Below are 12,035 nucleotides of genomic sequence, written 5' to 3'. Positions count from 1 at the left end.
TCCTGATTCAGACTAAATTTAGCTAATCTGGAAGAACTATATATTACCATATTTTCACTTCATTTTTTTCATCAACACTGGGGTAATGAGCTCCTTCATTGCAACTGGCACTTAGAGATGCTGCTCCATAGATCACTAATTCTGCTGTGGCTTCCCAACTTATGAAGGCGGTATGTAGTTTAGAATAATTTCTATTCCCAAGTAATTTCCACATAAGTATTTTTTGCAGCAGTTTGTCCTGGGCAAGCTCAGCTGCTGAATCTTGCACCAGAATCATCTTATGTTTTTAGTTGTTTTAGCAAACACGAATTCAGATTCATTGAGATGTAGAGAATCGGCAGGTGACTTACTGGGCAAAGCAGTCCAGCATTTTCAAGCTTTTTGGTGTTTGGCCAAAACTTATTATATGAGGGTTGATTTCATCTGAATTTCATCTGTATCTGAGGGAATATGTAAATAAAGAATTAACTAATTGGGATGTCATTACCTTACTCTCCCTTTATGTTTTTGGTGGTGTTTTTTTTTTTACTGAAGAATGTAATGTGTTTAACTCTTGGCACTGTGTGTGCTTACTAATGTCGAATGATCAATGTTTCAATTGCCTGCTTACTGTCTCTCGCATTATAAAAAAAAAACCTGTCAGCATGTTGGAGATATAACCAATTATGCGCTCACTCTAGATAGCATCTTTGCTATAATAGATGAAAAAGCAATAGTTAGCAAGATGGGAATCTGTCACAGTTGCTTGACCTATTTTGGAATAAGTAGAGGTGTGGGGCATGCTTTCTGGCCTGGAAGATCTGGTTCTTGTAAATATTTTCAGGTTGATACTTATGAATAGAAACGTTGTTCAAAATGAGAGGTATAGCTAAACCATTGGAAATAATCAGTACATGAAGTACGTAATTCTGGCTTATGTTCAGTTTGCTATTCAACTTACTGCAAATGATACAGTCTGAGTTAATGAAGCCTATTTTCAAGCCAAATTTTTATAATCTTACTGCAAATTAGTATGGGTAAGATTCTGGAAAGAAATTCTTAAAAACATGTTCAGCTTACCTGATGGTTCTTTTTGTGGGGAAGTGAACTAGTTTTTCATAGCTTTGTCTTAGGAGGCTGCTTAGTGCAGAATGAGGTTCTGCACAAGGAGTCACAGGCACACGCTGAAAGCACACGCGTTCTCTAGGATAATTTGTGGCAGATGCCTTTGTGTTACTATCTAGCCTGACTACCTCGTGTTTGCCATGGGTCAAGAATCATATGATCACTTGCCATGGGTTGGCTGATCCACATCTACGTGCCTAGTGTGGAGTAGATGCTGTACTTCAAGTCAACATCTTAGCCTTGTAGGAGCTGCTTTGTGTAGAGGATTGCTTCTTGTTTCTTGGGTATGAATCTTCAGTCTTGCTGTACTTTAATGTACTTTTCACCTTTATACTTCTCTCACCTAATAACCAGCAATTGTGTAGAGCAATGAATCATTTAGTTCTTTCCTGTAATGAAGGCTGAACAGTTGTAAAGACTGTAGATATCTTGGCTGGGAGTGCAAACATATTCTTCTTCTTACCCAGAGTATTATACAGTATTTTACTGCACGTTTTGTACTAGTTAACTCCAGCAGGATTAGGCAATACGATGCCTTTGACAGAGGTACAATTGCAAATCTTCAATGCTACTGAAATGTCTGTAGACCAGACCTTTGTTACGATTCCTTGCAAAATCTTTGCTTTGTTGGAAAAAAGCCATAAACCCAAACAGAACTGAATTATGTGAAAGTCATTTAGCGGTAAAAATTTTAACTTCTAACAAAAAATATAGTTTCTTCTATTTAAAAACAAACTAGAAGTGTTTTCTAGGAAAATCTTGTTTTGACACCTCTGCTGAAATTTGGTGTATGATTTAGTGTCAGTAGGTAGATGGAGTTCTTCAAAACATAAGTCTTATTAATCCCGTAAATAGGTCTAAGATTTTGAAATCTTCAGAAATGTACTCATGTTGGACTACTCTTTTGGACTTTAATGTACGTTGTAAGCCACTTCTGTTTTTGCCTGTCTCTATTTTCGTGTCCTCTTTCCGTAGACAGTACATAAAATTGTAGATTACTTTAGGTTGGAAGGGACCTCAGAAGTTCCTCTAATCAACCCGCAGCGTAAACCATGTCAAACTTCGAAAGATCTGGTTGCTTACAGACTCTAGTGCCTGACCACTTTCATTGTGACGATTTTTAATTTCTTCATCTGATAAGAATTTCCCTTGTTGCAGCATGTCTGCTGCCTCTCATCCTTTTGTTGTGAACTTCTAAGAAACATCTGACTGTGAATATAGCGTTTATATTCCCCCTCCGTGCCTTTAGCCTTCTGTTCTACAGATGGAATAAACCCACCTGCTTCAACAACTTCTTGTGCATCATGTGCTCTAAGCCCTGGCCATCCTGATGGCCTTTCTCTGGGTTGTCTCCAGCAACATTCGTGGATATGACTGTGCATTCATTGCTCTCTAAGTTTCCCTCATACAACTTTCCAAGCCAGCTGCAAGCTTAACTTAAAATTCTTGTTGCTAACTGCTGCCTTCTTGGAAACAATGATCAATGTTTATTATTTAATATCTCTATGCTGTATGTCTTAAGCTATGGAAGTTGTAGCAGCTTTTAGAGTTGGGAAGGTGGTTTGTACTTCCCAGGAGAGTTTCTTTTTCAGCTGTGAGGTGGTGTGGGCGTTAATGCAGAAGGTCAATAGAGAGTGTGACTTTAGATTTTGTAGTATTGATGGGGGTAAGTATTCAGTCCTTCTCTTCTATAACAAGAAGTTCAAAGACAAAACAGTCATCATACTTTCACCAAGGGCTGTCCTTTTTTGTTTGCTTGATGGTTTTTTTTGTTTGTTTCTTTCTTTTTTGTTCTTTTCTAAGGTTAAAGCTGTTCCCCTTCGTGCCTTGCCCTTTGGTTATATACCTGCCTGTCGTATTGCTCATACATACCCAGTAACTAGCAGTCTTGAGATATGTTGCTTTGGGCACTTAGGTTTCAAAATATGTAGCTAGTATTTTCACAGGTGGGTGTGAGACAAGTGGTGTAAAGTGTAGGATGTGAAAATAATTATATATTTGTTCCCCCCCCCCTTAATGAAAGGTGTCTGTGGGAATAGGATAAATAAGCAAGAACGCACAGGCAGTGCAGCAGTGTGGGATGCAGGGTACTGTCTTCTCTTCTGCTGTGTCTGTACTACGCTTCTTATGCTATGGTTAGCACAAAAATTGCTGATATGATTTGGATTTAACTGTACAAATATTTCTTTACCTAATTAGCATTGCTTATGCAAATACTTTCAAAGCAGCTTTTAGATAGATGTAACTTTTCTGAAATGTATATGATGTAGGCACTTTGGGGTATCAGGATGTACCAGATTATTAAGCATCTGTGTGGTTCAACGTGTGATTTGTGAAGAAAGAAACTTCATGTTTTGCTAAACTTAGTTTGTAGTAACTGGTATCACAGTGACTATTTCCCTCGTTTGTATTTGCAAATTTACTTCCTTCCATTCAAGGCTAGACTTGCCTGTGTACTCTCCCAGTTGGCTACTAGTTCTCCTTCCTAATGTGCCTGTCCTTTCTCCCCCCGCCCCCCAAGTTCATTCATATGCTTTTCACATAAACGCTCATCAGTTCTGTGAGGGATGATTTTCTGCTGGGTTACAGAGCCTGTTTTCTTTTACACACTGCAACAGATACCAAAACAAGATTTGAAAGTCCAATGGCATATTAAAAGACATTTCTTCCGGCACAAAATATCGTCTAGAATGGATATAATTTTTTTAGTAATTTTAGGTAATGGATTTTCAAGTGGCACCTCTTTCTTTGTTACTGTTGACTAGTTGGCAAATGTTGCATTTAAGAATAGAAGTTCTCACTTTCTAACATGTGTTTGCACCTCTTACGCCAAAATGTATGACTTGACATCCTGTGATGCATATACCTTTGTATTTAATGTGCGTTCCTGCCAGATAGCCTTGCACAAAACTGCTTGTGTTATTACTTAGGTGGGAAGACCTGAAGATCAAGAAGCTGCAGGGCTTGGTTTTAATGATCCAGTTCAGAGCATGTCTCTTGCTGAGTAATATCCTAGCATTGTCTTAACAGCCCCAAATCATCATCCAATAATAGATAACTGTGACTTAAAAATGAGGTCATGTATGCCTGTAGTCATCACAGTTTTACTTGTAGATAAACGAATGGCTAATCTCTCCATCTCATTACATTTTGAATGTAGAAATCATTTCCTGCTTGCTTCCTTCAATACTTAAACATGTAAATAGCAGCTTTTTCAGTTCTGATCATACCAGTTCTGAGTTTGTGGTAGCCATGCTTACCTGCTTCTGTGGCTGAAGGAGGGTCCTGTCTTTCAGGAGTCCTTCCTGATGAATGATTGCTCATAGCAGGGTATAAAACTGTCTTCAAAGGCTGAACGTTTCCTTTCAGATTAAACAGATGTTTCCGGTTAGTGTTAGTAGCCCGTAAGTACTTGATAGGCAGGCGTAGGGCTTACTCAAGTCTTGATCCTTATTGAGCTATGGCCTTTGGCAGGGCTGGCAGTTTGAGTGAAAATTATTGTTTTATTTTTGGGGTGGTAATAGTAGTAAAATGTCACCAGTACTATGTTGCATTACGTTTAAGCTTCATATTAAATGCTAGCAAGGTGTGTTAATCACATATGGATGTTAATATAGTTGCTTCTGTTGTGTTTGTCACCGTAGCATCATGATCTTAAGTCATCGCTTCCTTCATCGGCATTTGGAAATAAGTTATTGGATTATTACATATTATTATATTGGTTGTATTATAGGTATGGCTTCTTGTGGTTATACAGTTGTGACAGTAGCAAATCTAGAAGAAAGATAAACAGCGTAATCTTTTTTTTAACAACTATTTGCAGAGTCACTAGATCTTGTCTACTGGAAGTCCAGGTTGAGCAAAAATTGGATAGCTTTGTTTTAGCTAGCCAACCTCGGGTTTTGCTGTGCTCCTAATCATTTTTTCAGTTAACAACCCCCTTTGTTGTAACTAAATTCGTCTGTCAGCTTCTGGTATTGTAGCTAGAGGCTCATTTTTTCACTTAACGTTTCCTCTGTCCTTTTGAAGGTGTTGATTGCATTGTATCAAGACTAAGCAGTATTTGAATCTCTTATTACTCACATTAAATCAATGTCTAGAAGGGTTTACTGGTCCATTAAGAGGCCAGAAATCTGAGGTTTACAATAAGTTCTAGTCATAATCTTCCAGTAAAATTCGATTAAATGGTAGCATGTAAGAATTACTTTGCTATTAATGCTTTAGATGTTTGAAAGCTGGGAGTTGTTAGTCAGAGATAGTGTAAGTCATTATGGTGCTTCTGTTCCAGGACCTTCTAAGGCAACTGCAAAAGCAATTGAGGACCAGGAATCCTGGCAGTGAGCAGAGTGGAGTTTGTATTACGAGGTTCTGGTAGACCAGTGCCATGGTGCTTTTCAAGAAATTATTTTACTGGAAAGCCCCTCAGTTTTCATAGAAAAAATTACTATATAAAATGAGTGTACTGATTTTTTTTTTGTATGTTATTGATCTTCCTTCACAGAACTCATAACAATAAAAATTTCTGTATTGCAGATTTAATCCAGTGCACAAATGAGATGAATGTGAACATCCCACAACTGGCAGACAGTTTGTTTGAAAGAACTACCAACAGTAGCTGGGTAGTGGTCTTCAAATCTCTCATCACAACCCATCATCTAATGGTGTATGGAAATGAGGTAATACAAAAAGTGATATGTCTGAGAACAGTTGCAGCACTTCATTCCTATAAATGTCAGCTAAATGCTTCCACTAATTATCTTTGTAAGAAAATCTTTACTTTTACATTTTTGTAAAATGAACCTGCATGAAAACAGGTCTCATTATATGTTTGTCTACTTAGTTTGTTTCTGCTTTAAAGTTTGTAATTCTAGAATCAAAAGTAAGTGTCCTGAATGCTGGAAGTACCTCTTTCTGTCGTGTTATTCTAATAATAAAAAACCAACCAAACAAAACCAACATGGGATTCTGAAAGCTGAAAATGGAAGCATTTTAGGTTCATGCTCTAGCTAATCCAGATGGTCTTTTCTCCCAGACAACTCTATTCTGAACGATTTCCACCATCACTCCCTAACCTTTTGCAGTGAAGGCAAATGTGTGCCTGTGAGCTGGCTTTGAGTATGAGCATCTAAATAACACCGAATACTGTAGAACAATTAAACAAAACCCCAATTTAAACAAAAAGGAATAAGCTTGTTTTGTTCCACAACTTGAATTCCAATGGGGCCTTATTTTTCGAGATACCAAGACAAGCATAGCAGCAGCTTGAATTTTCTGCATTTAAAAAAACCCAACAAACAAACTATACTTTGAAGGCTTTTGTAGAAAGTGTTTGTAAACATTCCTTTTTACTGCAAACAGTCAGTATAATATAAGCTATATGAATTTTGGAATTAGGAGGGATAGCTTTAGAAAATTACAATTAGGATTTTGTGGAGAGGACCAAAACTTTTCATTTCAGGTTGCATTCAGGGTTCTTGTAGGTGGTGTAATTGCTTCGTCTGGCTGACTGGCTGCATTGTGAAGGATTTTAAGTTTTAAAAAAATAATAATATATATACACACACACACACTGGTTTCTCTTGCAGGTAGCTGCAGAGTATTTCTGGTCTTGGTGAAAATCTATACTTTGAAGCTAAGTAAGCCACAAGAGGGCAAACTTCTCATGTTGACTTTAAGCATTATCACTGGGATAATTGACACTTTCCAAAATAGAGTCTATACACTTTTGCTGTGCTTGCACTTTGAGTCATATAAATTTTAAACGGATACCAATACACTTCATAGTAATTAAAGGTATTTCATGGGACCACTGTCTGAAATATTTTCCGTTTTAAGAATAAAATTGCCAAACAAATTTTGCTTGCCAGATGTGTTACAGAAATGATGAGGGTAAGATTGCTGCTCAAAATGAAACTTTTCACAGCTAGAAGTAGTACTTGAACAACAAACATGGAAATCAAGTGCTTATGAAAATGTCTAGAAGTTTATAGAGAATCTGTGAACACCTTTGTAAAGTACTGAAAAGCGTTGGTCCTCCAGCTTTTGCTTAATTCATTTATAGCTAAGTACTGAGTGCTTTTACCCTTCTCCAGTCTTTTTTTCTATGTAACCTATGTATTTATACTAATGAAAATAATTCAGTAGTATATGTTACACTAATCAGAACTTTTTTCCTCTGTCAAAAAGTTATTACAAGTGAATGATTGGTTTATTTTTGTAGCAGCTCTCTATACAGTGGTTCATAAGACAAAATTATTCTTCCTACTAAATAAGATGCGGTGCCAGTGATCTGAAATATGTCTTTACAAGATGAAAATAACATCATTCATTTTAGTGAAACATAATTCAGAATTATATGTAACTAATGAGAGGTACTAAGTGTGATACTGTGTTAATATTTTATGTGGATTCTTATGTTTATTTAACATTGATTTATAAGTTATAAACAAACTAATCTTTATATCACCTTACTTTCATATTTAAGCTAAGTACTATTAAAATTGTATTAAAATTGAAGTATGCTGAGCAAAGATGCCTTGGCTAATTGGTAAAATGAAATCAACTGTTATAAAATTGAAGTTGGTGAAACAATTGTGAGCATGTAAAATGAGAACGTGTTTGGGGGAATTTTTTCAGTAGTTTCCAGTTCCATGTTCTGGCTTAAAATAAACAAAGTCTTTCAGTCAAAGGCCTTCATGCAATATCTATGTGACTTTGATTTGTTCACAGATTTTTATGTAAAAAATAATAGCTACCTTCATTTGAAAATTTAGCTGAATTTTTGTAATAGTTTCCAGATTTGAAAACAGTCTTAAAGCAGAAAAGCTGAATTTCATAAGCTGGATAAAAAGAGTTTCTAGTACTGTTACCTCAGTTCCAGCTCATTGGTAATATAGTAAAAGCATTCAAATTTTTCCTTTCATCTAGCGTTTTATCCAGTATCTGGCGTCCAGAAACACATTGTTTAATTTGAGCAATTTCCTAGACAAAAGTGGATTGCAAGGTAAGGCGTCTTTTTCATTAAAAGTTAGTAGTGTGCTGGGGGACAGTAAATACAACTTGGTAACTGTAATGGACGGTGTCATTTAAGAAGTAATTTTTCTGTCTGTTTTACCCCAGACTGCATTTCTTAATTTAAAATGCTATTGTGGCATGGCAGAAGCTGTCTGCTGGAGGAATTTTGTTCCATCTTTTAGGAAAGGCTTACTTATAAATGCTTTAACTTCCTTAGCTGAACAGATCTGACAGTATTCCTCCTACTTCTGAAGAGGTTTCTCCATTTGGAGAGGTATACTTTGATTAGTAAGTTAAATTTCAAAAAATACATCATATGTACATAAGATACGGCATGTCAGTGAGACAAGAACTGTGTCTAAAAAAAAAAAAATTAACTTTTTGGGAGATTGTTCGAAGACCATTCCATCCATCTTTGAGACTAATTCTGTGGGCAAATAAGTTTCTCTGGCTCAGATTTTTCAATTGAAATACCTTTCCAAACTGTTAAGCTGCAGTTCAGTGCAGTTCTGATCATACAGGTAGTTGTCGTCTTTTTTTTTCTCCTGAGGTGGTTTCTTACTTTCCGCATTGCTTTTTATATAGCTGGTTTTGACTTTTGCCACAGGTGTACTAAAACAGGCACACAGAGTGGTTGCCTGGGGACAGAAACCTGCTCAGTGGTAACCAAGGGTCTACCAAATTGCCTCATTTTATTGAGTCTTAACTTCCATGCTCTCAGTATAGATTATGAAGAGATCTTTTTTTTGGTCTGTATCCTTAGACTGACAGTTATCAAAATGTAGCGTATCGCCACTCTCTTAACATAAAAAAATTTCTGTCATGTCTTCATGTTTCCTTCAGTGCCTTCTTTTTTCCTATTCAGTTGTAAATGAGAGAATGTGTTGTGGAGTTGACGTGAACGTCTTTGTGAATGCATTGTGTAATTTTTTTGGTAGTAATTTCTATCATAGTATGAGAGAACTTGCATAAAAATACTTTGTTTTGCTTTTGGAAGTAATTTCCTTAGGAAGTGAAGAGTAAACTTCTACATGGTTCAGGTCTTCTAGATATTTGCAGTATTGTCTATTTGATTTACATGATGACTATGATGGTGTACACAGTTTTTGTAACACAAATTAACTATACAAAATCAGGCAAAAATATAATGAAGCTGTCTTACATCAATATCTTCCACTTTATTTAGAGTAAGGTTCTTGATCTTTAATTGACTAGGTGAGTAATAAGCTTCTGAAATTTGTTCTTTAGGTTATGACATGTCAACGTTTATCAGACGGTATAGTAGGTATCTGAATGAAAAGGCAGTTTCCTATAGACAAGTGGCTTTTGACTTCACAAAAGTAAAAAGAGGGTAAGGACTGTATTTTGTTTTGCTTATCTTGAAGTTTTGTCTTATGTCCTGTAATTGAAGTGGAAAATACCAGTTGGCTCCAACTTAGTTCAAACAATAATGTCTGCTTTTCTCAATTGGATATCTCCCATGACACACAGAGGCTCAACTGCCCGGTTATGTATATTGCAAAAATATTTTACTTCAGTTATTGTAATTTTACTTCTTTAAACATTAAAAGTTTAATACAAAGAAATGAAAAATGGTATGCATCAAAGTGTATATCAGGAAAGTAGAAGTTTGGACAAATCTTCCACAAAGTTGATCACAAAGTTACTTTGTCTTGCAGGTAGTATAGGGGACTGTGCAATTTACTTGTGTTTCTAGCCCTGGAATGTTTAAATGACAGGTGTTTTGTGAAACACTCTGCAGTCCTTCCTGGTGTTTCTCTGTTCTTGTCCCAAAATGTTGGTATGAAGTTTACTACCTTTGTAAAGGTAGTGCAATTCATACTTTTAATAGAACATTGTAGTAGATGCTACTCAGAAGATTTTGTCTACAGGAATTAAAATTTTCCCTGGAAAGTGAGCTCCTTTAAGAGAAATCAGTTGTTTGAGACTAGGTACCTGTTTACATGTAAAATAACACGGTGCAGAGCACCAGTAATTGGGTAAATTGCATATTATAGTGAACGATGGAATTAATCTGGAGATCTCCTCCATTATGAAGGCTGGAGAGGATGTACTGGTCATGGTTGAAAGTCTTTCCATCTTTGTACATTATCTTTGTATGCAGTGCTTTTTAAAGTTTAAAACCATAATTTTAGTTTTATATTTGGGTGTCCTTTATCATCCATACACAGGATAATTTATCTTGATGCTTCAAAGTTAATTCTTAACTAACCCACAAAAATCTCAACCTAAAACTGTTAAATGTGTTAACTGCAGTAATGGGCTGCCTGATGATATCTTGCATTAGTGTTACAAAGCCATTCGAAATTGGCCTGAGAAGACTGTCAAATCCCTTATACCTCCTTGCTAATACTGTACAGTCAATTTTGTTCTGAAATGTGATGGTAAAGTAAAAGGGGAATGCTTGGGCTCCTTTCACTGTTTCTGCCTTTAGAGATGGTTGGAGTCCCAACAACATAAAACACTTAGCCTTCTCCGCATATAGGATGTTTGTGTGGTCAGGTGGCTGCAGATACACTAGTGTGTTACACGGTTGCTTTATAATCAGGTGGTTTAGGCCTAATGAGGTGAATTATTTAGCCCAGAGCACGTGCCTCGTGGTCCTTCTGTGAGCCAGCAGGAATAATTGTTCTGGTGGCAGCCATCTACCTTTTCCACATCTCATTTTTTTTCTCAGGAGCTCTGCTCCCATGCCCTGCCACATTAGGTTTATTGCAGTTGCTGTTTGTTGTTAGGAGGGAGTATGTGGCACAAGTAGAAAGCTGGAGGCAGTGTGATCCCCATTGCTTTCCATCCTGGAGAACCGCCACAGCCTTTTCTGTGCAGATGCGCTGTGAGATTTGCACTTGCAGGAAACATTTGGTTTGCTATGCGCATGCTGATGCAGCTGCAAGGCTGTCTGATTTGTCTTACAGAAAGCAGTTGTTTCTTGTCACTGAGGTGATTAATCTCTTCCTTGGTTGTTGCTTTTCTTGGATATTTTTAGTCTTAGTCTATTTAATCTGGACAACTAACAAACAGTCAGCCATTAAAAGGAAGTGTCATGTAGTCTCTATAATTTTTCTGAAAAAGCTTGAAAACCGTATTGTCACACTTGTTTATTCTTTCTTACTGCTTTTAGTTGGAAAGAAAATCATCCAAACCGACATAAAATAATAATCAGGTGATTGGAAAAAGCGTAGATTAAAATTTGCTTCAGAAATAACTTTCAGAGCATCTTTTTGGTTACCTGATGTGTCATAGCTCTACTATATTTCTGAGCACTATCAGTTTCATTTCCTCTGAATAAAAATTCATCTTGGATTCATATTTTGGCCAAACAAAAGTTGTTGCTTTTGTACACTGCATTATTACAGTTGTATTGGCTAGATAGCATTCCTAAACATCAAAAAGCCTGCTTTGAATGGCAATGATTTAAATGTTTTTTCTGACCTATTTTATTTTCTACATTATGTTTCTCACTAACAATTGCCTTCAAAATTCAGGTGAAGAATTTTCTTTTGTTTTGCACAACAGGGCTGATGGAGTGATGAGAACAATGAGCACAGAAAAACTCTTAAAAACTGTACCAATTATACAAAATCAAATGGATGCACTTCTTGACTTCAATGTAAGTTTAGCAGCATGTACATGTCTAACATACTACTGACTTTCTTGTAAAAACCTGCACAAGCTTGTAAAATCCGTCATGAATAAAGGTCTTGAACTTGATTCCATGTTATCTGCACAGCTTAAAGAGCATAAATCATTTTGTTCATTGATACACCCCCAAGAAACCAGAAAAAAGAAATATGATGCTCACTGGAGAGAATGATTTGTGCTGAATTAGTGTTATTTATTGTGTGAGAAATGTTTGTTCATTTAAAAGTTGATTATTTCTGCCCTCTGTCTTTTAG

General features: G+C 36.4%; 1 protein-coding gene across 18 annotated transcripts in view; it reads left to right on the top strand.

Moving 5' to 3' along the window:
• Nucleotides 1-12,035, top strand: part of PICALM (phosphatidylinositol binding clathrin assembly protein) — a 67,529-nt gene that overhangs the window by 21,536 nt on the left and 33,958 nt on the right. For 16 of the 18 annotated variants that reach the window (XR_012672064.1, XR_012672062.1, XR_012672063.1 and 13 more), the window contains 4 exons: nt 5,638-5,780; nt 8,032-8,107; nt 9,367-9,469; nt 11,656-11,749. Coding sequence is in view for 8 of the 18 variants with exons in the window: in XM_075140244.1 (XP_074996345.1) it covers nt 5,638-5,780; nt 8,032-8,107; nt 9,367-9,469; nt 11,656-11,749 (416 nt within the window). In the remaining 10 variants the exon portion in view is untranslated. Of the gene's footprint in view, nt 1-5,637; nt 5,781-8,031; nt 8,108-9,366; nt 9,470-11,655; nt 11,750-12,035 lie in introns of those variants that run through there. The other 2 variants (XR_012672070.1, XR_012672069.1) reach the window with 2 other exon arrangements.

This window comes from Calonectris borealis, chromosome 1 (genome assembly GCF_964195595.1).
Source record: "Calonectris borealis chromosome 1, bCalBor7.hap1.2, whole genome shotgun sequence".
Lineage (NCBI taxonomy): Eukaryota > Metazoa > Chordata > Aves > Procellariiformes > Procellariidae > Calonectris > Calonectris borealis.
Note: the sequence above shows the minus strand (reverse complement) of the source record. Positions and strands in the feature narration are given on the sequence as shown.